Source organism: Struthio camelus, chromosome 3, assembly GCF_040807025.1.
Source record: "Struthio camelus isolate bStrCam1 chromosome 3, bStrCam1.hap1, whole genome shotgun sequence".
NCBI classification, from domain to species: domain Eukaryota; kingdom Metazoa; phylum Chordata; class Aves; order Struthioniformes; family Struthionidae; genus Struthio; species Struthio camelus.
In genome coordinates this window covers 52,036,605-52,062,914 of record NC_090944.1, presented here as the reverse complement: position 1 = coordinate 52,062,914, position 26,310 = coordinate 52,036,605, and the positions used below count along the sequence as shown (strand labels likewise).

General features: G+C 40.7%; 1 protein-coding gene across 6 annotated transcripts in view; it reads left to right on the top strand.

Annotated features, from left to right (window-relative positions):
- Nucleotides 1-921: 921 nt before the first annotated feature.
- Nucleotides 922-26,310, top strand: part of EPHA7 (EPH receptor A7) — a 163,211-nt gene continuing 137,822 nt past the window's right edge. For all 6 annotated transcript variants that reach the window (XM_068937817.1, XM_068937820.1, XM_068937816.1 and 3 more), the window contains exons 1-3: nt 922-1,276; nt 5,647-5,711; nt 10,357-11,026. In XM_068937817.1, the coding sequence (XP_068793918.1) occupies nt 1,180-1,276; nt 5,647-5,711; nt 10,357-11,026 (832 nt within the window). In that variant the 5' untranslated portion in view covers nt 922-1,179. The remainder of the gene's footprint in view (nt 1,277-5,646; nt 5,712-10,356; nt 11,027-26,310) is intronic.

Below are 26,310 nucleotides of genomic sequence, written 5' to 3'. Positions count from 1 at the left end.
CTCTCTCCCTCGCTTCTTTCTTAATTGTCTCATTGTTAGCGGATTACCCTCGGTTCAGGTTACACCCGGCGGGGTAAAAAGCAATGCTCTTCCTCTCCTCCTCCCTCCCCCCCCCCCCAAAAAAAAAAACCTCCCGGTGACAAGATTTTTATTGTCATTAAGCAGTCGGCATTTGAGGAAAATTAAAAAAAAAAAACAACCAAGAAAGAGGAAGGAAACCCCCGTGATGTCAATCTCGAAGAATTGGCTTTTTGGCAGAGAGCTGTCCCAGGAGCCGAGCACGCCGCTCCCAGCGAAGCGCCCGTTTCTCTACGGCCCGAGGGTGCGCACTGTGCCGCGGGCACCGGCCCGGGGCAGCGGCGGGGCCCGCGCCGCACTCGGGCTCAGGCTCGGCACCGACGAGCACCGACCCGGTCCGGGGCAGCGGCGGGAGCACCGCCGCCGGGTGCTCCCGCCGCTTCCAGCCGCCCGCGGGCGGCGGCGACGGCCCGGGGCCAGCGCACGGAGCCCGGGGCCAGACGGGGCGGCTCCTCCCGGGCGTGGGCGGCGGCGCGGCCCCCCTCGTGGGGGGGGTGCACAGACCCGTCCAGGACGAGGCGCCGTGCTGTGCAGTACCCCCGGCCTGGCCCGGCCCCAGCGCCCCGCTACCGGCCCGGCTCGACGGCCGCCGCCCCTCGCACAGCCTCGGGGCTCCCCGTCCCGGCGGCAATCCGACACCGGCGCCCGCTCATTGGCCGGCCCCGCCAGCCCCGCCCCCGAAGCCGCGGCCACTCAGGCGCCGGCTCAGCCCGCCGGGCGCTGAGAACCGCTGCTGTTTGGCTGACGGCGGCTGTCGATCATCTTGAGGGACGGGCCGCCCTGCCGGCTGGGGTCCCGCCCCTTTCCCCTAATTGATATTATCGGAGCGCGGCGCGGGCGGCCGGGCTGTAGTTGGGGCTCGCAGGCGGCCGGCCGGGTGCGAGAGCCGGGCAGCGGCGAGGAGGAGGAGACGGAGGAGGAGGAGAAGAAGGAGGAGGAGGAGGAGGAGGAGGAGAAAAAAGGCAGCCAGGAGGGAGGGATCGCCGAGCCGGAGCCTAGCAGAGCAAATTCTCCACCGTCCTCTAGCACCCACCAAGCGGCGGCAGCGGCAGTGTCTAGAAACACATAGCTAGAAATATAAAATAACCCCGTTCCTGCACCATGGTTTTTCAAAGTAGGCTCCCTTCTTGGATTATTTTGTGCTCCGTCTGGCTGTTCCGCTTTGCACACACGGGGGAGGCACAGGCTGCAAAAGAAGGTAAGGTGATGCGGAAAACAAAAGTTTGGGCTTATTTATTGCTTTTCGCACAAACAATCTGTGCGGCGGTTTAGCGGAGAACCTGCGTGCGATTGCAAGCGGCTTGCCAGCCGCCCCCCCACCCCCCAAAAAACCACATTTTTTTCTTTCTTTCTTTTTTTTTTTTTTAAGCTGAGGAGGGAGGGCGGAAAGAGCAAGGCATTCGCCGGGGGTGTGCGTGCGGGTGTGTGAGGGACCGGGACAACTGCCTTTCCTCTGAGGAATGAGGTTTGCCAGGCGTTTGCACGTGATGTAAAGGCATGGGCTTGGGGGAGAGGGAGCCCCCCGGGTCGCAGATGGGTGCAGCGGCTCCTCCCTCGCCTGGGGCAGCGCTAGCCGCCGCCAAGAGGTGCGGGCGAGGCGGGTTTCCCTTCTCCCCGGGGGGCCGGGGACGCGCCCCGGGGCCGCGGCGGAGCTTCGGCGCTGTCGGGGCTGGGGCGGCCGCGCAAGGCTCCGCGGGCCTGCAGCGCTCCGGCCGGCCCGCTGCTGCCCAAGCCCTGGCGGGGGACGCGGGGGTGCAGCTGAGGACCCTCGGGGCGCGCAGGCTGCGCAGGCGTTAGCGGCGTCGTGTGTCCGCACCGTGTGCGCTGCCCATCCGTCGGCCTCTCCGGAGAGAGGGACGGAGGTTTTGCACCATCTGCGTATCGCGACTGTGCTGCCCAAACCCCATCAGTCCCACACCGGTGTCTCCGCAAGGCGAGCGCCGAACATTTGTTTCCCCTGTGAGCAGGGAGGGAGCGGGTAGTTTTCTATCAGAGACTGATGTGACTGGGGAAAAAGAAAAAAAAAAAACCAAAGTCCATTCAGGAATCTCTTTTCTCATGCTGAGAAAATCCGAAATGATTTAAAGGAGCGCCCTGCTTGCGTTTGACAGCCAAAGGCTAAGGTCCGTCTCCATCTTCTGTGGTGGAGGCGGGAAGAGGGGAGAAGGGGGCATTTTCGGAGCTTCCGCATATATTTATGTGTGGGGTTCCCCCCCCACTCCCAGCCAGATACGTCCATATTTTTCATCAAAGCATTGACATACAGTAAAAACACCACTTCGAGCCTGCAGCTGGAGCTTAAAAAAATCCTTCAATTAAAATGTCCTCTGCCCTTAAGAGAAGAAGGCAATGGTGCGGGTAGAGAGAGACAGAGGAGAGAGCCTTTCCTCAGCAACGTTTCGAAAGTTTATTTAAAGGGACTGGAAAACACGCAGACACGCACACGGGCAGTACTAACGCGTGAGAGCGTGAGTGGGCCCGGGCGGGCAGGCGGGGACGAGGAGCAGAGTACAGCCGGGGAGGGAAGGAGGGAGGAAAGGGTGCAGCCTCCTGCCCCGCTCTGCCCTGCGCAGAGCCCCGGGACACTGGGCTGCGCTCGGCGGCGCGTCGCCGCGGCTCCCGGCGGTAGCTTGCCCTGCATACACCGGGGTGTGGGTGTGTACCTATACAGTGTGCGTGCGTTTGTGTGCGTGCGTTTGTGTATGTGCGTTTACATACATATATGTAAACATATATATATAGTATATATGGATATGTATTAAATATGTATCAATAATATGCCTGCATGTGCGTACGTATCGTTTGGGAAACCAACCCAGCAAAGGGAGGGTCAGGAGGGGGCGAGCGGCAGGCAGTGCTTGATAGCGGCTACCTGCTGCAAGCTCGGAAAACTCCTGCGGGAGAAGGGCGGGGGGGGGGGAGTAACTTTGACCGCTTCGCCCCCAGCCTCCGGCATCTGCGAAGTGGCGGCCGCGGCCAGCGGCCCCGCGCAGTTTCCCCCCGGGGTACGGAAGAGAGACGGGGCGGGGGGGAGGGAGGGCGAAAAAAAAGTTTTCCGAGTTTCTTTGCATGGCTATATAAAAGGCCCGGTGGGGATGCTGAGGAGGACAAGGGGCAGGTTAGCTCGCCTTGCCGAGCGTGGAGGTGGCCGTGCTCTCCTCGGGCTCTGCCAGGCTCCCGGCCGCCACTTTTGGGGGGCGAGGGCAGAAGCGGGGCCCTGCGGACCGCTTTGCACCGGCGGAGGGAGCTACGAGCCGCGGGCTCTGATTACGAGCCCCCTTTCCCTCCCCAAAACTGAGCCCCGCGGAAAGGGATCGGCCTGGCCCAAGAGCAGCGCTGCGCGGAGGCGCAGGGCGGCGGCTGGGCTCCGCTGAAGCCGACTGGGGCGCGCAGTGCCCGCGGGTGCGGGACGGGGGGGGGGCGGAGGCGAGAGGCCGCTGCTCTCCGCCTGCGCGGGGCCTCGCGGAGCCCCAACCCCGCACGTCCCGCGGCCGCTTTTCGGCCGCCGTTTTTACGCGTCCTTTCTGCTCTCGCTTCCTGCCGCGCCGCGGGGAGGGGGCCCGAGCGGCATCTCCTCTCCGCGAGGAGCGCAGCGCGCTGCGCCCCCGCGGAGGGACGGCGTCAGCGGGGTTTTACCCCTCGGGGCGGGGGGGGGGGGCTCGCTCTTCTCTCGCTTCTCAGCGGTAAAACGGCGCTGCCAAATCCGCACTGCCACAACGTTTTCCCCCAGGGAAGCGCTGTGCCGGCTGCCCAAATGGGAAGCTGCTCCCTAACTTTTTCCCCGTGAGCAGGAAACGCACCGTTTTGGCTTGCAAGGGGTCCTGGCAGAGCAGTGGGCTTTGTGTTTGTTTTTCTTCCTTTCTGGGGTGTGTGCCCGCCCGTTGCTATGTGATGGAGAACTGCTGCCAAATAAAAGCAATAATGGATTGCAGGCGTGGAATAGTGTGCTGGTACTGACACGGTTAAATTTGTGCGGTACCCTTTTTCCAGGATCATGTAGAAATGTTCTTGTTTAACAAACCATGTACCCCAGCTGCTTCGCTGTAGAAAGTATTACGAAGTAAAGCCTCTTGCATCCAAGGTTAATGAAATAAGCAGATAATCTTTTTTTAAAGAGAGACTATCAAACTTCCTTAATGACTAGCCCCACTTCATTCCTGAAATATAGGCCTGGAAGCTACTGGGTTGTGTTCAACCACTAGTTTAGCTATTACTGCATGAACTTTTAATTATATTTTTTTAAGTCATGTGGCATTTCTAGTAGTTCATGGAAATTCTGTGTTCAATCCCACTGGGACAAAGAGCCTAAACTAGACCTATAACCATTTCAAATGACCTGATAAAGTTGCTGCGAGTTGAAGCATTAAAATCCATGTTGAAATATCTATAATTAAATGCTGTGTATAAAGTTATATATAGTTTTATATATAAAATATATTGAATATGTTTAAATCTGAAATGTGCCTTTTTATTTAACCAAAAAAGAAGTATGAAGTTAAATATGTGAGAAGGTATCTTCCAAGTGTACCAAACTCAGTTATATGGCTTATCACTGCCCAGCTTTGGCTATTTGAAAGAAGATATTAAAACAAGTTATTTCACATAATTTTTGAAATTCACAGGCTTAATAATGTATGTACCATTTGAAAGTCTTACAAAGTCTTATAGTAACATACTAAGAAAGAAGGTTATAACTATAATCAAAATATAAAACATTTGTAAAAATATGTTTTCCATAATATTTCTTTCCATATGTAATATAACAATATTTAATGGTTTGTTAGGCTATGATTAGCCACTTTTTCTGAAGAGGAGTTACCTTTTGCTGCAAACAACTTCACTTTTACTAGAACTGGTGACTCTGTAGAAGTCTTACTGAGGTATATTGACATGAATATTTTAGTAAGACATTGCTATATAGTGAATTACTCTGATTTTGTATATGTTGTACTTTGAGTATGCAGTGTGAGCTAACTGTAGAGTCTCTTATCTTCTGGAATCCTGTTTGTCATACGTTTATGGAACTACTGGTTTAACACCTAAAGTACTTTTTTTTTCCCACTTTCTCGCTCAAAAAAACCATTGCTTTCATAGTGGAATGTCAGGTAAGATGTGGGACTAATCCTGTCCAAATCAGCTTGGATAAGTGATTGTTTTTATTTATTTATTTATTTTAATAGCTCTTTATAATAACCAGCACATCAGGAATGTCCTTTGTAGGACAAAGGAGACGAAGGGTTCATGCATCTTAGTGACTCAATCTTAAAACTTTAGGATCCTGAGATAAACACTGAGACATAAGCAATGAAATTGTTAAGATTAAAGTGTGTCTGGATGTATGTGGATGATACGTAATCATTTAATAATCTATTTTCCAGGAAATTAATAGTTATGATTACAGATAATATTTTTTGAGTAATTAATATGAACAAAAATGACAAAAATTCTATCCTATTTCATAAGCAAGAGGGTTTTTTTCTAAGTCAGACTGTTTAATTTGATTTTTGTATCCCCACTTATTATATTTAACAAATAGAGGAAATTTTTTTTTCTTTTTTTCTTTTTTAGTAATATTGCTGGACTCTAAAGCACAACAGACAGAGCTGGAATGGATTTCCTCTCCTGCCAATGGGGTAAGTACTCTGCAAAAATTAAGTTCATAAAGATGGCTAGGTATTTCACGAAAGTAATTGAAACATTTTCTTTAAACTAGTTCTTCCTCATATTTTTCTCAGTAATCGTAGCAAGTGCTTATGACTCTTTCTTTTCTAGAATGAAAAGAAGTGTACCTCAGGTTACAGTGTACAAATGGGAGCTAATTAAAAGGACGAATCTCTTTAGAAATTCATCTAAACGTTCTCAGTAGCGTTCTCTTTTGTAGTGTACCAGAAAGCTCTCTGTATTTATGACGTAGTATTTTAAATCACTTTTTCCTTCTTCCTTTAGAAACAACAGATTTACTTCTGTATGGAAACTTCCTAAAAATATGTTTTTCATTTTCTGTATAATGAGCGATCATAAATTTGTTTATGTTTTCTTTGTAATTGAATAGCACAGATTGAAGTGCTCTAAAATATAAACATTTATGTGGCAGATGTATTTGAAATGACGTTTCAGACTTGAAACATCCCCACGTTTTGAGGAGCTTGATATCTGGAACTAGGATCCAATTATGTGGTTCAGGCCACCTCCAGATTACTTACAAATTAAATGCGTGGTACTCCATGAAATGTACCATTGTGAAGTATAGCACTATTAAAAAGTGGAAAGTTTAGAAAAATCTGTATTTTTGTCTTCTTTATGCACTCAAAGCTGAGAAATGCTGCTTTCATCCCAAATTAAAAATGACAGAAAAACACATCTTCCTCAGCTCTTGAGGAAGAACATTTTCAGAGAAATACAGTGCGTGTATTGTCATACCTTAGCTCAGTCTGAAAAATCATAAATTATATGAATAGCTCTTATTCATGGAAACAGTCTTGCAGAATCCATTGCAGCTCCCTGCATGAACAAGGACTTGGGGGATCAGGCCCTTAATCTTCGGCGTATTAAGAAATCAGGAGCCAGAGGAGTGTGAAGTGTGAGTGGGGATATAAGAGTGTAACAAATCCTTTAAATAAGAAGAATGAAAATCTGAAAGTGTCTTTCTTTAAAAGCAAGATCATAAAATCAATACAAGCATAAATTGGAAACAAATCTGAAGATTTCAGAAAAAATGTAATGTGAGCTCAACGCTTATGATGGCTAATAACTTTGGCATTAGCGTTTTGCATTGATTGAAGCCTTTACTAGAGGTATTTGAAAGATTAACTTGGTGTCAATTGTATTAGGCTAACCTGTTGATAATGAAGGACACGTTAATGCGTGTTACACATTTCAACATACTTAGAGACGAAAGTAGAGTCAAATTCAACAAACAGTAAAAGCTGACTTTCAAAGGTAGGAGCCAATTTCAAACAGAAATTAAAAGTGAATTAAAACTAATGACTGGATTCCTATATGTGAGGATGTTCAGAAGTAGTTGTCCATAAGATAACCAAAAAATACCATTTTAATAATGTGATTTTGAAAAAAATCCACTTTTTTTCTTATCTTAATTATTAAATTTTCCTGCTATACAGTAGAGATTTCATGAGAAGAAACATAGAAAATATTATTGAGAGAAACTATTGCATCATCACAATATGGAATATATCAGGCGGGTTGTTAAATGTCTCACTCTACTGCCAATATTACATCTAACACTGATATCAAACATTGTTAAAGTAACTGAAAAGTTAACATAACACCTATTACAAACCAATAGAATGAGATATATTAAAAGTGAATTGCACATCTATCATATATAACAGCAGGATAAAGAAAAGTTGAATTTTCTTACTGTAAATCTCTCATTAAATTAGTCATTCTAAAAAGACTTAATGAGATGTGACCTCAGATAGAGTAGGCAAATACATATCTTGAAATGCTAATAAGCTTTTTTTTTTTTAATGTAAAGAAGCAGATATATGTTCAATGGGGTCCTTGGAGTAATAGCTTTGTGATTACTTAATTAGCTCTAAGTCATAATTCCGTAATTTTTTAGGAAAACCACCTTTGATGTCTTTAGGAAAATATGGAAGCTAGACTTCAGGGGTTAGGACTTGGAATAAGATAAAGTAGGGCTTCTTTTCATTTACTTGCATTATCTCAGTTTAACATTTTGTGTCATCCTTGACTGAAGCATCAGAATTTCTCTAATACAAATTAGCCTCATATAGCAGGCTCTTGACTCCATGAAAGCTCACTTGTTTTGTATTAAGAGAAATGGTTTCGTTTTGTTAAATATATCTTGCTTTTTGTTTTTTTTTTTTTTTGGGGGGGGGGAAGGGGGGTTAGTGTAAGTTTGGATGGGGAGAATGCAGTTCAATCCACATCAAAGCTCTAGGAGACAGATTTTGTCAAGCGGTGTGTTAATGTGCTTTAACTTCAATGGTACCAGGCTTCCTCTAACTGAAGTATCTCCTTGAAGAATCTGGCTTGGTATTATAGGGGAAGATTGCTTAGACAAGATGAAAATATCCTTCCCAATATGAAACTGAGATGTAAAAATTAGTAACATTTTACATTTTGTGCCTTTTTTATCTTTTTTTTTTCTCTCCCCTCTCGACTGTGGCAGTGCCAAAAGCCTTAGTCCAGGACCCTCTTTTTCCTTCCCTTATTAATGCTAGTTCTTATGTGGAAGGAAACTCTTGCTCATTTAGATCTAATAAAGGTATTTTGAAGACAGATTTTTTTCCCCTGCTTTGAGATGAATACAGTTCCATATATAATAAGTCCAGTTAACTTCACGAGCACTTCACCATATATTTCAACAATTGAATACCATATGTATATATAATACGAAATATACCATGTGTATATTAACTGTAGGTCTTTAAAATGCACTTTGATATTTACAGCTTCTGTGCATTTCAGCATTTGCAGCCATGATATATTTTGTGGTGATAACTTCCAGCATCAGTTTATGCACATCTGCTTTTTCTTGGAGCAGTAGACTAACATTAAAATGATCTCATTTGCTGTCAAATAGGCTTGCAACGTACCGTACACGGCACGGCTCATGATCTGGGAAACCAACGCCTTCTGCATTGGGTTACCAGCCTAGGGAATGTCTGTGGGTGCTCAATCCTGCAGCGGTGCTGAGTTTGCTAGTCCCCCAGAACACTTAAGCTCATGCTTAAGATCAATGGTAGTACTTATGAGCTTAATAGTAAGCATGTGCTTAAGTGCATTATTGACTCAGGGCCAGAGAGCTAAGTGCCATACGGAGAAGCCACGGTTGCCTATATCATCGGGTAAGGATAGCTCCAAAAGATCCCTAATTTATTACAGCTGAAGTTTCTGCTGTGGATTAAATGTTACAAGAAATAAGAAAAAAGATGAGACAGATACTGTTTTAGTTACACCTGCACACATTTGCCCAGTTGATTTCAGTGGAAGGTTTGCCGTTGCCTGAGGTACAAATTTGTGTCACCAAATTATGTTTAAAAACTGCAGGACTGTTACACACCAGCTTTATACAGTTGTTTTCCTAAGGGAGAAACAACAACAGAAAAACAGGCTTTAAACTAGTAAACTTTCAATCATGTGGGTTGTTCGTAATTAACTGTGTAACTTCGTAGTTTTCATTTGAACTCCTGACTAAATGAGGTTTGATCCTCTTAACGTGGGTGCAGCCACTGAACAAAATGTGAGGTAAGGAGCCTCCAGTTAAGTTCTTTGGTTGTAAGTAGAGCAGAATATTACGCAGAGTAAGCAAGGAGGAGACCATCAAAATATTTTCTCATCTTTAGGTTTTTAATTCTGTCCTCTCTCTCTTCTTCTCTCTCAATTTCACTTTCATCATTCAGGGTAAAAATCATGATTCGTACTTTTTAAGATCTGATCTCTCCTCCTCTCTCCTTCTCCTCTCTCCTTCTCCTCTCTCCTTCTCCTCTCTCCTTCTCCTCTCTCCTTCTCCTCTCTCCTTCTCCTCTCTCCTTCTCCTCTCTCCTTCTCCTCTCTCCTTCTCCTCTCTCCTTCTCCTCTCTCCTTCTCCTCTCTCCTTCTCCTCTCTCCTTCTCCTCTCTCCTTCTCCTCTCTCCTTCTCCTCTCTCCTTCTCCTCTCTCCTTCTCCTCTCTCCTTCTCCTCTCTCCTTCTCCTCTCTCCTTCTCCTCTCTCCTTCTCCTCTCTCCTTCTCCTCTCTCCTTCTCCTCTCTTTTTCTCTCTTTTTCTCTCTTTTTCTCTCTTTTCTCTTTCTTTTTTCTTTTTTTTTCTCTCTCTCTCCCTCAGAACTAAAGTTCCCTGGGATGTTTCATGTACACAGACTCTCAAGCTAGACAGTTTCAATTTCTAAGACTTCACTGATGTGAGATTTCTCTGGAAACAAAGTTGCCCTCCTTTTAATCTTTGCTTACCCACGACCTTAATGAAACGTGGGAAAGCCCAGTTTATAACCAGAACTTGATATTTTTAACAGCTTTTTCTGAAACTTCTGCTGTAGAATTGTGCACATGACATGCAAATGGTTTTTAAAGGTTATATATATGTGGAAAAGATATGGAGGGAGAGAGATCTTGCAGCTGCATTAAAATGTATTTTCTTCATTTAGGTGCATAAGAATATTTTAGTCATAGTTACTTTTTGTAAAGCCTTACTGTTTAAAAAGGAGTTGTATGGAGTCTTTTTAAATATGCAATAGTTACATTTCACGGCATACTCGTTTTGTATTACTAATTCTTTTGTTATTGTTTTAGTGGGAAGAAATTAGCGGACTGGATGAAAACTACACTCCTATACGAACATACCAGGTATGCCAGGTCATGGAACCTAACCAAAACAACTGGCTTCGGACTAACTGGATTGCAAAAAGCAATGCACAAAGGATTTTTGTAGAACTGAAATTCACTCTGAGGGATTGTAACAGTCTTCCTGGAGTTCTGGGGACTTGTAAAGAAACTTTTAACTTGTATTATTATGAAACAGACTACGACACTGGCAGGAATATCCGAGAAAACCAATATGTAAAAATAGACACTATTGCAGCAGATGAAAGTTTTACCCAGGGTGATCTTGGGGAAAGAAAAATGAAACTTAATACAGAGGTGAGAGAAATTGGACCTTTGTCCAAAAAAGGATTCTATCTTGCATTTCAGGATGTAGGGGCCTGCATTGCTTTGGTCTCTGTCAAAGTCTACTACAAGAAGTGCTGGTCCATCATTGAGAACTTAGCTATTTTTCCTGATACAGTGACTGGCTCAGAGTTTTCCTCTTTAGTTGAAGTACGAGGAACTTGCGTCAGCAGTGCAGAGGAGGAGGCTGAGAACTCTCCGAAGATGCACTGCAGTGCCGAGGGAGAATGGTTAGTGCCTATTGGAAAGTGTATCTGCAAGGCAGGATACCAGCAGAAAGGAGACACATGTGAACGTAAGTAAGCACGCATCTTGTTGTAGCATCCACAATATAGCTTATATTGTGGATGTCCTCCTCCCCTTCCCTCCACCAGCCATATATACCATCAGTCTGCTTTTAGACCCTCAAGTCTGTAAACTTCACACTGGCTAATCTAAAGCGGTCAGCTTTTCTGGACATAGAAATCAGCAGTTGCTTACTGCATATTTGAATTTAAAGAAGAAAAAATAGAGCAAAGGTTGTATGAAGTATAAACAGATTCAGGACTAACATTGTAAACAAATTAAGGTGATGTTCTTCATACTTCTTGGGATAATGCTGAGTAAATAATACCTGTCATGGAACATAGTACTAATATTCTCTGATATGAGTATTTAAACAATTTGTTCTTTCGTATGGCCTGTGATAGAATTATAAGGAAACTAAAACTGAGGAGATAAACTTAGAATGAGGGGTGATTTCTTTCTAGTGGTGAGAGTATACATACAGTAAAAACTGAGTTAGAATTTTGTCATAAGTATATACGGATTCAGACCCAAGAACTTCATTTTCGATCTTTCAGACAGACTGTCAAGTTACCAAAGCAAGGTATGTTTTTCTTTCTACAGTATCTTTCTATATAAAATTAACACTAAACTTTTGGCTTGCCAGGGGATTGCAGTGCTTCGTTTTAAATACGAGCAAACTAGAGACTATTGAGCTGTACTTTTGAATTCAGACTGATTCACTTACCCATAGTCTTAGAATAATACTTACCCTTAGCACTACTGTCACTAGGGCTGTGTGTGTAAGAATGTATTGCTTAGCATGAGAAAGGATATTACGGTACAGACTTTGCTTATGGTAAAATCAAGAGAATAGGCGGTTTGCTCAGAATTATAATAATTTAATATAAACTATATCTCATCATATTTTTAGCATAAGACAGAGACATTTATTTTTGATAAGAAATGTTGTGTGAAAGTCAGAAAACTTGGAAAAAAGCCCCACAAATTTGTGAAGAGGAGAAACCTACAGAATCTCAAAACCGAATCTGACAGCAGTCACTGAGTTTGAGATGGCCGTGCGAGGACTTCAGAATCTGTACAGGATTGGGGTCACTCTAAAAGGAAGAAAACAATTGTGTCCCGTTATGAATAATATGTCCTTAGGGGGAAAAATAAAACAAAATAAAAATCCCTGAATGTATTCCTGATGGGTTTGTACTAGGAAATTTGGTATAAGGTGAAGTGAGTGGAGGTGATGTGAGCACTTTGCAGCCTTGCACAAATCTTTCATTGTCGTGTTGGGAAGAGATGAAGGCTTATACACTGTGGAAGGTGATCTCATTAGAAATAATCCTAATGCAAAAAACCGCCAGCACGAAGCAGTTCAGTAGACTGTATTAAGGCTCTGTTAAAAATATTAAGGTTTGTATCCCCACTGAAGGCTGTTTTGACATTTTCAACTGTTTTCTTGAGTAGTTGACTTTTTTTTTCCTTTTCTTAGTTAACTTGCTCTGGATTACAAAGCTAGACATGATTTATATAATTGTAACACTAATTTTATTTGACTTTCAATAGAAGAGAGAAAGTCTCCGAAAAGAAAGCTGTGTACTTTGGAATGTGTTGCGGGACAGAAGGTGGGTGGTGAGGGTGGGGTGGAACAGAAGAAATTGGTGTTTCAGAACTGGAATTCAAGTAAATTGTTTATTAAACAGGCTTCTTAATTTCTAACCACACTGATGTTGACAAAAGAATTAAATGATAACTTGTACTTGAGTATAGCAGTGTGTTCATTTGCAAGAACACTTCCCATTTTTGGCTTTCTTCCAAAGCAATCGCTAAGCAAATACGCTATTCTGGAAACAGTCCAGAGGATCATTTATGGTATTTTTCCTCTTTTCTTTCAGTGATCGTGTTAAGAGTTTGAAAACAAACTCTGGCCCCATAGTGAGGCAAGTTAATGTACTTAAGAGAGAAAAGGTGGGAGGCTGCCACTCACTGTGTACATGCTGTTAGCAGCTTGGACCCAGAGTGGGCTGGGTGACTCGGTGGCTCACAATAGTAATTGCGGTCTGTGATACTTGTTAGCCTTGTCTGCACTTGGGGATGTTATTAAGTATGATCAACTATGTAGTAACCGATAATACAGCTGGCACACTGATACAGCGTCTGTTTTTTGTGACAGATACTGAGAGAAACTTATCTGAACATTGACACTAATGCAACTGGCTATCTGTTACTGTCAAGCTGTGTAACAGATCAAGCAGAAGCAAGCTGGTATGTGCTTCCTTAACCCAGAGCTTTTATAGCCCTGTTGAAGGGCTCTCTTCTGCAAATACTTTGTACCTGGCATGCTGTGTGACTTCTTTGGGTCTACTTGTGGTAGAAAGCATTGTGATCTGTCAGGACAGGCAAAAGTCTGTGATTCCTCTCTCACACTTGCTAAAGCTCAGCTGAATCAACTTAACACAATAGGAAAGTCTTTTAAAGATTCAGCATAATAACTTATCTGGCTGCGTTGTAGCAAAGGTAGGAGACCAAGTAGATGGTCACATTGTAATTCAAAATAGCTTTTCAACCTGTAACACAGTGGGGATTTTCATTTGTATTAAGCTAGCTTGATTGGCTTACTGTGAGTGAAGAATGTGTTCCTTTTGCATACAACTTCTCTCCTGTATGTGAAATTTATCAAGTTCAGATACTAAAACAATTGAATTTTGATTTATACACAATTCCATACTGGATGTGTTGCTAGAAGATATTTTTAATCATATGAATATAAGTAATTGGTAATGCCAGGGGAAGGTAAGGAAGAAAACAATAATGAATGGGGAAACAGATAATTCGGAAACTGAGCTTTCCAGTGTTCCTTCTTCAATGCTGATCTTTCAGGTTGATTTTTTTCTTCCCCCAAAATGTCCACTGATTACTTCTCGCTATAGTTGTGCCAAGAAATATGTCTCACTCCAGTGATCTACTATGATAACGCACACATAAACAGTAGCACCTAAATCCAAAGAGTCCACAGTCTTAATTTAAGGCAATATTTTACAGCTGAGTGAAAGAAGCGTGAGAAAACTAGTCTGAACTTTGTCTTACTGTTCTTATTCTGCTGCTTATGTGCCAGGACATTGTTTTCTCTGTATTGGTCATATGTCTGGCAGTGTGTGGTGCACAAAAACAGGCTTGGCTCAGGAATGCAGGTTTTATATTTTAAAGGATAGTTCTGAAAGGTACATAGCAAATATTCAGCCCTCCCAACACCAGATACTGCGTATGTTCCTTAAAAACAAAACCAAAACAGCTCTCCCCTACTTTCCACCAAAAAAAAACCCTAAAACCAAAAATTTGCTTACTAACTGTAGTGAACTCTTGATGGCCTCCTAACTTAGAAGACTTTTCATAGTGGAATCTGGTCGATACTTTGCCTATATAAGAATGATATTGAGATCAGTGTTTGGGATTTGAAGGAGAAAATGATTCTCTGAGAACTTGCAGTGTAAAGTATTTTCCATCTGTTTCATGTTAGTTGGGAGTGGAAAGGGAGAGAACTGTACTCAATCCGAGCAGTAGAGTGATATTTCAGAAGGTAGGAAGCCTCCTTCTGTATGACTGAGCTGAGAAATTACATAGATGATTTGGCACTAAGTCCAAAAAATTCAGAATTCTAGGGAAAGCCAAATGGGTACATTTTACTGTTAAATGTTTTATGATACCATATGCATTAGCAGTTGTTTTATTGCCTCCCAAAATGGGTAGGGGATTATAGCTATTTGTACGTTGTGTCTTGGTGAGGTAGAAAGGGAGCTACAGGCTTTTCTTTCCAAACTTTTTCATGTGCTATATGCTGTGCCAGACTGCAAGCTGCATCTGTTCCTGCTCTTTTTTTTTTGGGGGGGTGGGTGGAGGAGGAGGAAGTTTTGTCTCTTGACTTGCTGAAATATTACTTCACAGCAGATTCAGAAACAGGAACTGCATTATATCTACCACAAGTTATTAGTAGAAGGCAATGAATTGAGAAGGAAATGCGAGTAAGTTCCTAACAATTTCTTTTAAAAAAATGTTACTGTGCTTCTAAAAAGCTCAGCTTGCATGAATTGTGAATTGGTATAGAGCCTGATCCAGGTAATGTGTCCCAAAAGCTGTAGGTGACTTGCAGCTTGAGTAACCTGTGTTGACACTCTTGCTCTTTCAATCTGAAAATATTCTGCTCTATGGAGAAGGGGCAAAATGGAAGAAAACTTCCTCAACAGCATTTCTATAATTAAGACTCTAAACGGCTTTCTTTTTTGAAGAAAAGTTCCCTCTCTCACATTTGCCTCTTACACTACTCCTGGGAGGAGAATGTAATTATTCTCAGCAAAGTGACCCAGAGCAGAGGAAAGGGATATTCCTGACAGTTTTGTCATTTTCTCTGAAGCCAGTGGAAGTTCAACATGAGAGCATTCCTTTATTTTTCCCCTAAGCTATTAAGTAATTTTTCTGTCCCTTTCTAAACAAATGGCAATATAATCTGGTTCCAGATCCAGCTGCAGATGAAGTATTGAATTGAAAAATCACAACGTAAGTATCTTTGCAAAGGGTCCCAGCAGGATTCAGAAAAATATACCAGATAATTATTAGGTGAAAGACCTTCCAGTGAGAGGGTGAAGAGTGCTGAAGGTGTTCGTGCTACGAAATGCAGAGCTTTGATCTCCTGCCATCCTTTCCTGGGAAAGGAATTAGTTTCCATGAGTCTTATTGCTTGAGGATGCTATTTATTGAATTGATGTAAGTCTGTTCTGGTGCTTACTTCCAGTCCCTTTGTAGTTGCTATAAAGTTAAGTGCCTTGGCTTTCTTTCACCCTGAAATCTTCTAGCTGTTTTCTGGTCAGGGTACTATGGTAGAAAGATTTTTTTTTTTTCTTGATCTTTCTTTCAGAACAATCTAGTGTCTGTAAAGAGGATGATTTTCACAAATCTGGGTCAATTAGGTTTCTTAGACCTACTTTGCTCAAGTCCTTTAGCCTTTTGGATGTGGCAGTTAGGTCTTCTACCCTTCTTTGCGCTATATCTACCGCTAAATACATGCTCTTTAAAGAGTGGTCTCCAAGTAAGTTAGACAAAACGGTCTGCATTCTCTCAGTGTGACGTGAAGGTATGTGAGATGTTAGATGATGTTGAGTTGAAGTAATGAAGAACCACTTTGGAGGCTGTCAAAACCGGGTATTTTTCACTCATAGTGCTGATCAGAGGATCCCTAAATTGAATTAACTGCAGAGCCACTGACTGGTTTTATTTCCAATGAACTAGTTTTTTACTCCAGAAGAGTTGGCCGATGGGAAGCAGCACATGCAGATGGGCCATCAGGAGCCTGGATCCTAGAAGCTGAGTTGTTAGATAATGTAGATGCACACAGAACTTTTTCCTTCTGCATCCTTCTTTCGCCTTCTCTGTTCCACTTTCCAGATTCTGCTGTCTCCAGGAGTTAATTCTATTTGTGCCTCTTGTTAGAGCTTTGAGTTTTGCTGAGTATGAGTTTCTTAAACTGTTTGTTGCCGCCCCGCAGTAAATTTCTAAAATAAATAAACAGCAATGAAATCAACCAGAATCTTAATAATTCCTCCCTTAGTTACAGCGGAAGCACTAAAGCTGTCTTTTTTTACAGATCTGGGATGCCACTGCTGAATTAGCTATGGTTGCTCAACAGCTGGGTTGTTAACTCCTCAGCCATAAAGTCTAGATTTTCTATTTGTTTTAAATGAGCTTTAGTTTGTATTTAGAACCAGAATCTCTTACTATCACGTCTGTCACCTAAAACAATGCCTCTAGCTTTTGGAGCACACTTTTATACCTGGAAATCTTTTCTGAAAGGTGCAACAGGGATGTAATGTTTTTGTTACTGTATTCCAAATATAAATGATTTTCTTAGATGCAAAAGCAACTAGCTTGCTTGGAAAGTCCCTCTTTTTGTTCAGGGTTTCTGTTAATTTCTGAGAATTAAGCCATTAAAAAGTAAGTTAAATATTCTTTCATTTCTGGGTCTAAATGACACATGTAATCCTTGTTAGGGGAATCTCAAGTGTACATGCCTTCAGTTAAATATGAGTGTTAATTTTTTAACCAAAAAAGAGCAAGGTTCTTGGAGTGAAAAAAGGAGACTAAGCAGGATCCAGAAAAGGTGAAGCAAAGATCTTTTAAAAAAAGAACTGATTAGAGAAAAGTGGGAGCATATAAACAAATATTTCACTAATCTGCTTTATGTATCAGAATGATGTCTTTTATGTGGATGGTAAAATGCTATCAAAGTTACTCAAGCAAATTATTTGTGCAGTTCAAAGTAGAAATTGTTCCCTGAGAACAAAGAGCCTTAAGCAAAAGAGAAGTGGAGGTTCTTATCGGAAAAGTGGGACAAACGTAGAGAAATACATATTTGCTACTGAAGTTGACAGAAAAGAAAATTATGTGAGCAAAATATTTGCTTCATCACATTAGCTTTTGAATGTTATTGGACCCCGAACTTCCTCTGCTCTCATGAAAATGCTTGTTTTTCCTACTGTATCAGTTTATTCATATTAAACAGTGCTAGAGTTTTAAGAATGTCAGTCTCTTCTTACTTGGGAAACTGTTGAGGTTGTATTTTCTTTTCTCTTTATGTGGGTTTTCAGCTAGTAACATGCTTATTACCACTTAAACTACAATGTAAAAAAAAATTGTTACTTCCTGACTTCTCTGCACTAAATCTCCGCATTTTCTCTGTACTATACAAGCTCTGTCTGAAATACTAATTTAGTTATTTAAAAACAATAAGTTGTACACAGCTTTTGATAAACATTTTTAAAATTGAAAACAGGTAAAACATTTTTGAAATTATATCTGCGAAAGATAAAATTAAACATTTTAAGTAGACTTAATTACGGAGTTTTCTGAATTGCACATACTGGTTTACCTTTTTGTTATATTCTTCTAGAGATACTGCAACCACAACTTTTCTAATAAAAACTTAAGACTGGAACTGAGTTAAACATAAAACAATTTGCAATGGGTTTCCTTAAAAGAAAAGGGAGGGATTATTAAAAGCCAAACATGATTTACGTGACAGCAAAAAATATGTAAATGTTTTCTACTCTAAGCTTTTGCAGAATGTTGTGGTATCAAGCAGTAAAAAAAGATCTGGTTTATTCTTTAATCCAGTATTCCCTGTCTTTAATTTCATGAAAACTAACCTCTGTTTACAAGATATTGAAATATCCATTTTCTTCTGTAACTTTGTGTGACTGAGAAAATGGCAGCAATAGCAAATATGTTCGAGACATTTATATGAACTGTCTGGTCCCTGCTTAGAAGCTTTTATTCCTTCACACTTTGTATCCTTTCATTTGCTGGTATCTGTCACCAAGAGTTCTTTTGTCGTTAATACTAATGAAAAATGTATGTCACTCTTGTGTGTGAAAGTGAATAGTATTCCAGTTTGTAGTTCAGAGCACAGTGTTTCTGTGGGAAATTATCTTTTAAATTTACATACATTTTAGGTAATTTGGCTTAATTTTAACCTAATTTATGATTATAATTGAGAGTAACAAAGACAAACAAGTAAAAGCTTGTTGGAGATAAGAACTGGGCTCAGTTAATATACTTCCTAAAGTCCTGAACCTGTCAATTCATGCACCTGCACAGCTTTATTTAACTGTGTGGCACTGCTGCCTGTTCTAAGGAAGTAGTTGCTCATGTCGGTAAGAAGCATTTATTTTATAAATCTGAAGTAAATTGATACTTTAACTTAATTTTTATGATTTATATTAGTTTCGTGTGACTCTTTAGCACAATACAGCTCTCTTGCAATAACAATATCAAGAATTTTTCTAATTAAAGTCTAATTAGCTGTAATTATTAGTATTTTCTGACACCTGACGTTCGTCAATCCCACGCATTTGAGGTAAAGACAGTACTCGATTAAGAAAGTAATGATTGCTATTATTTTATGATGTATTAATATCCATAAAAGTAGAATACAGCAGAGGTTGTTTCCTGCTGTAATTGTGAAATAATCACTGGGTTGCTGTCTGGCAACTGGTCTTGAACAAAAATATTTCTAATAGTGTGTCTTACTGTAAACATGGTGTAGCAAGCGTACCCCTAAAATAGGCCTCCTCCTTTTCAGAAAACAAGTTTATGACTATTTTAAGTAAGTAATGCCTAACACGGAAACTATCTGTAGGACTGTAGTCTGAGACTTCATCCCTAGGACTGAATACTGCCTGATACTTCAGTGAGAGTAACGTTGTGGGTTAATATTTTCCTAGTGAGGATAGTGATGAAATTTTAAGTAACTGTAAGCATATGTATAAACCTAAAGCTTTTAAGCTGGTGAGACATGTATTTAAATGCATTTTTGATTGCATGTGCTTTTCTGACTTGTAGGTGTCGCGTTACTATGAGTGCACACAGGGAATCGAATATATACAAAGCTCAATTCCACCGATGGTGCTTGAGATAAACAATCTCTAGCATAATTAATGGCTATAATATGTTATACAGGAATGTGAACTATTTCCTAGTCTAGATGTCTGGTGCTGATTTTCCTATAATTTGGAACACACAGGCCTATGGTGGCCCTTGAAAGTGATACTCCAATATCTTCTCATGGCAGGTGGCTAGTATGTTGTCATGTCGTATGCAGATGATCAACTGCATGTCCCCTTCACCTTACTCAATACATCCTGCAGATACGCTCCTTCATTAAGTGTATTTTTCTGAAAGGGCCATGTGTATATTCTCCTTCTAGCCTTATGACCTAAGCACATATGCATGTTTCTTTGTAGAGTAAGTGGTCTAACTCCCTGTGTAGGGAATTCTGCCAACCTGTCCCTTTCCTACCCACTTCTTTTGAACCATCAAGGAAAAACTCATTTTCTGGAGGCTTGATTAATGACCTGATCCACTTCATCTGAAAAATTGGTATTGCTTGTTGCTTGCAACCCTCCAAACACCTTTATTTCTCAGCTTATTAGCCAGTCTCCATTTGTGAGTAGCAAACATAGTATTATTTGAACTCCCTGAATGTACCATCTTTTTCTACACAGAAATATTGTTTGGGTAGAGCTTGGGAACAAATTATGCATCACCACATAGCTGTCTGTGGTACCTACTGAATCAATCCATCTGTGTCTGCAGAGGGACAAGGTTTATGCGGATAATCTCCTTAAATCCCAAATTTAAAATCTCAGAGCCCTTGCTTTGCTACCATGAATGTGCTTGGAGAATGTTGGCAACTGAGTTTCTACAAGTCAAGTTGGTTGTATTCCTAAAAGTGTGGCAGTTTATGTACTGAACAGCTCAGCCCTGTTGGTGCTTGAGTAGGTTATATATTCAAAAACTAGACGCTCTCCAGCTTGTCTGTGGAAAATGGCTTAAGCGGGCTACTTGTGGCTGTGATCACTGGTCATATTTACATGATTGCATTTAGTTCAATTTTTTTTCAAACTGAAGTTGATTATTTTTCTTTCTTAAGAGAATTTGAACTTGAATTTTTTGCTTTCAAAAAGGGCAGGCATACTAACCACCAGAGAGGCAGTGTTAGAAGGCATTAGCAACCCCTGCTGAAACTATTATTCTTTCTGCAAGAAAACTAAATACTATTATCTAGAATACAGCAGTGAGCTTGATGCATAGTGTAGTGCTTAGCACCATTCGTGTGGAAACATGGGTTCCAGGCTCTTCATTTATGAACTTTATTATATCCTTTTTGGAGGTGGATGGCACAACTGGAGAAAACACTCTACTGGTGGTTCATGCACTTATAAAGGTGGTCATATACCTCACAGCAAATGCATCCATATCAATTTTTCTTTTTGTATCAGGCCATATAGTTTAGTTTTAGGTCTCAAAATAAGAAACAATAGAATAGTAAGAAATGATCTAAAAAAAATCTGTTTTATGCAGTCCTTTCATCTTTAGGGTATGTATGTGTATGTGTTCATATGTATATTTTAAATTGTTGACTAGATATAATTTTAGAATGTGACTAGAATTCCATTGAAGGCAGGGTATTCTTATTTGATTTTTTTTTTTTTTTCTTTCCATGTATGTGCATGTATATATTGGATCAAGCCCATGATACAGTCTCTTAGCTGAAATCAAATGTTTGACCTTGGGTATTTGATCTCTCAAGTTTCAAAATGTCAATATATTTTTTTTCTTAATCAATTTATTTGTACAATAAATAAATTAGATAACTTGCCATTTTCATTTTTGTGTAACTATACTGGTTGAAAATTTTTGATCTGTACCACTACCTCTTCAGTAAACATTAATACTGATTATTTTCTTTCTTGAATATATTCTAATTGTAGCATTAAATAGCGTGCTTATTCTGCAAGAATAATAAGTTTATTCAGACAAATGGAAAACTTTAAAAGTGTCAGCAATTTTATTGACGCTAGCTAGAAGAAGAAATACAGAAAGACATCTACCCTCCCCCCAATATCTAAGGTAAATGGACATTGTTCTAACTGTTAGCAAATCCCAAGGCTGAACGTTGTCACCTGATTATCTCGCCTATGGAATTCTTCACCAGATTTAATCTCCAGCCTGCTGCTGGGAAGTGTGAAAGTATCATGTGCTTAAAATCATAAGCAGAGTTGCAAATCATGTCCTATAGTGCTCAGTTATGAGTAGAATATTCCATCTGTGATCTGTAACTGTTTTTCTGTTCTGTTCACTTTTGCTTACTAGTTGCCTATCACTTAAATTTCTGATTAAAAGGTGCAATTCTTTGGCTTTGTAAAGTATATGCTTCAGTTTGTCAATTGAAATAAATCTCTATTTGGCTTACTATTAAAAAGGTCTTGTCAGTGGAATTGCTAGTGAATAATGAGCCAAAATGAGGGAGAGAAATAATGTCTTTTTAAGACACCTTTCCCCCCCCCCCCCCCCGGATGAGTATGACGGAGGAGGAGACAATGACATACCTACTTCTAATCTTTATCTTAAAGATTTTGTGTCATATGTAGAGCTACATAGTGATTGTATTATGTATTATGCTTGTAAAAATTGCGTATTCAAGAATATGAGGTTCAAAATTGCATGACACAAGCAGAGACAAGCACTTCTTAGAAAATAAAACACATGATGATGATTCCAATGATGTGAATTCTTTTAAGTGGAGAATTTTTTTTTTCTTTTTGTTAATGTGAGGAGTAAATGAAAATATGATTGTACTTCCCACAGAACAAACCCCATATTTTGAATTCCACCCTTTAAAGAGATTTTATGTGTTTAAATGATGACAAGGGTATTCATTAACATTCAGAAGATAACTGCCTGTCACATGCTAGTCAAAGTGGAGTTGTGGAGAGTGATGACACTGATTGATGGACATGTTTTGAGACCATGCACAAACAGGCTACTCGGGTCATCTGAGCGCATAACAACACTGTAGATGAGCTCTACATGCTCAAAAATATCCTCCACTTCAGCTGTCCTTCCTTCCATGTATCCTAGATTCACTTAATGTGTAAGGTAAATCTTAGTTTTATAACCTTATTGTCAGCAATTAAGAAAAGTGTCTGGTTTGTTTTGGTTAATATGGGCAGTATGTATTCGTGCTCCTTCTAGCTGTGAATGGCTGATGTGCTTAGTTGTTCAGTTGAAATGATGTTTCCTTTTCTCATGTTGCTTTAAAATGTGCTCTATATACTTACCTAATGTGTATACACTTAATGCAACTTTTCCTTTAGCTTATATAATATTGAAATGCAGAGATAGAGAGACAGCTTTCTGTCTTGCAAATAATTCAGAAATGAGTTTTAGATATCTCTAGTCATACAAGTTGTCTCAGTTTGCCTCAGTCAGTAATGTATTTATCTTCAGAGAAATGACGATCCAGCCTGTAGCATCCTTCCCAGCAGGCGGGGCGTCCCCCCGTCTATGCAGTGCAGGGAAGGGAAAAGACAGTGAAATACCAGTTCCTGTCCTGAAACTGAGTGCACGAACCAAAGTGGTGCTAATGAGGAGACTGTGCAGCCATCGCCTTCACGTTCTCTTCCTAGCTCTGACATGTTTTTTGGTAAGGGGCATTTTGTGTTGCTGCCTCAAGACCAGTTTCTTAGGATTCCAGTTCTTCCTTCATGATCCTTCTTTTCGGGAAGGATAGAATATGCCCTTTTCGTGTCACATACAAATTACACATGCCCTATGCCCTGGGAGGAAGGTGGCTCAGCTCTTCTTTCTTATAGTGGGCACGTGCTCTTACACGAGTGGTAGTAATTAGCTAATGAAGCCTGCTGACATGGTGTAAAGTCATGCATCCCTTACAGAGGGATGATACTTTTCTGTATAGCTGGAGAGCCTGGCCCCCTTCAGCATAAGATGTGCTCACAAACAATTATTTCTCATTATACTTCTTAATTTTAGCATAGGTATGTACACATGCAAAATAATATCATGACCACAGCTATCACTGGAAATCGAAAATCATTTAATTCACACCTCCATACTACCTCATGGCAGAAAGGTAGTTTTGGTGGCTGATACTTCCAGTCACTTTGCAGAGTGGACTACCAGCTTGGATTACATATTTCCCATTTTTGTCACTTCCCCCTGATTTGGCATTTCTACATGAAAATATATGTAAATATATGCAAACTTGTAAGCAACAAAGCATATAAAATTGATAAAGCTGATAAAATATAGGCAGATGATTTTTAGCATGCAAATATATTTAAGAGGATTGTATATCAATATTCATTACAGAACCCATTGTGCTGTTAAAAATACACTTACAAGTATATCCTGATTGACTTAGATTTGTTAACTGAAGTCAAAGCATTATTCATAAAGGTAATGGGAAAGAGGAATATCCTTGGATCTGAGCCCTTTTCCCATGATTATCATTGGGAGAAAAAAACTAACCAACCAAAAAGAAAACCCCTCCTGTACTGTATTGTGTTACACCGCTCTGCAGGTTAACAAATGGAGCGGTCTTGTCCTCTCTAAAATCCCCATAGCTATCGGGAGATGCTGGAGTTCCACCCAGTTTGGGTGGAGGTGCTGTACTGCAGGGGCTCCCTTGCTAATCTCAGTCCCTGACAGCGGTTTCTGAAGCGTATTGGGGAAATCTGGGGAAAACGGTCATAATTTTACATTTACCTGGCAGTTCTCTCCCTCCCTGTTCCTTCCAAGTGCATAAAACTGCAGTTTCTTAAAGCTTTCTTCGGGGCTGATAAGACCTGCTGAAGAGGCTCCCTACTTTTGTCCAGTGGAAAAGGGGACTGCAAACATTTTTGTTGCAAAACTGTTTATTTTCCCATGGGTAAAATCTTGCTTGCTTTATTCATAAAAATAATAATAATTCGTCCCTTGGGACAACTTGTACAAGTTAAAAAAAAAACCCAGGAACTGGCCCTGTATCGTAACCATCTGTTATTAACACAAAGAGCAAGGGCCCAGTCTTGCAGCCCTTATTAAAAGTGGTCCCTTTAAAAGCAGTTACTACAAATAAGAGATCTTTTCCCCCTCACTTCTGTGGCAATATTCCCTATCAATAGTTAAAAAAAAAAAGGGCTGAGCGGAGAGAGAGAGAAAAGAAAAACATCCTCATGAGTCTTGTACAATCGCAGTCACATTATTTTTACGTTGTGCTATGCTTTATGCAATAAACAGCTCATTTCAAGAAATATATCTATTGCAGTATTTTCAAAAATCATTTCAGCTACCTTCACACATACTTTTTCATAGTAGATCTTTTGATTTTATGACTGAATGGTGATTGGGTTTTCTTTTCTACTGCTTTTATGACTGAGGTAAACATCCGTTTTGATCACAGGTAGTTTGAAAATGGTTCTTTTTTCCTCTCCCCGCAGTAGAGAATATTTTCCTTTTTACGCACACATGCACACATGCATGCAAAACAAAATAATGACCACAGCTATCACTGGAAAATGAAAATCATTTAATTCATACTTCCATACTACCTCATAACAGAAAAGTAGTTTTGGTGGCTGCTACTGCCAGTCATGTGTAGACTGGACTACCAGCTTAGATTACATTTTTCCCATTTTTTCACTTCCCCCTGATTTGGCATTTCTACACCAAAATATTGTTGGGAGGATTATTTCTCAATATTCATTGCAGAACCCATTCTGCTGTTAAAAATCAATTTCGGTGCCCCTTACCCATTTTTCTTTTTTTATCAGCTTTATGAACTTTTATATGCTTTGTTGTTTACATATTATCTTTAGCTCTAGAGCTGTGCCAGTCCCTAGTAGACCACATGAGGCATGGGTATTAATAAGAGTGTTTAATCCGTGCTCCTTTGCTTCTGGCTATGAATGTGTGTTGGGCATAGCAAGAGTTGTTATAATTCTGTTGATTGCACCCCAGCGGGAGAACAGTCCTCTGGCTGGCTATACTGCCTTTAAGGGTGTCTTTGCACAATCATTCTGGCACAGAGTGCGTGTAATGCAGTCCAGAATCTGGGAAAATATATAAATTATGATGGCAGGCTGAGTGTTTCCATGGTGTATGCAGAAAGACAGGAATTGCTATATTGGATCAAACAAGTGGCTCGTCAAATCTATTGCTCTTTTGCCAGTAATGGTCAGCAGCAGATGTTTTAAAAATAAAAGGGCATGAAAACTCCAGTTTTTGTTCAACTCCAAAACATTCTACACAGCTCTGTACTATTATTCTGTATCCTTTTTTTTCTAGTAATTTTGTCATTCAAATGTTAAAAGATCTCTGATTCTTTTCATCCTATCATCCTGATACTCTCATCCTATTAAGCGCATAATGTATTTTTGTGATTTCTATGAAGTTTGTGTCCTCGAATTTAAATATGCTAGAGATTGGACAAACTTTCACTTTATTTACAATTAAAATCTTAGTATTCATAAAATGACTGCTTTGAACTTGACGGAAAATCCTCCTGAGGATCTGACATGGAAGTATACACAGTAGAAACACTAAACTAATTTATATGTGTTTAGCGATTTTTTTTTTTCATGAAAAACCTAATGCATGTAATTTGTGAACTATGCCTGGGACAAATACCCTGGGATTTGACTACAGTAACATTACAGCAACTTCTCTTTCTGCATTTATAAGCACTTTGAGGAATTAAAGGGTTAAACCCTCCAGGCAAAACAGCATATCACTTTCCTTAAAATGCCATTGGGAAACTGAGATAAATGGTGAAGCATTTTCTGTGTTGACATGATGTTCGCCTGTCCGATTGCATCCTTCCCAACAGACAGCAGAGAAGCAATTACAAAAAAAGACATCTGTGCCAAGGCTTGGCTAGCCAGGGAGGGCAAGCTCTTGTGTTTCAGAGGTATA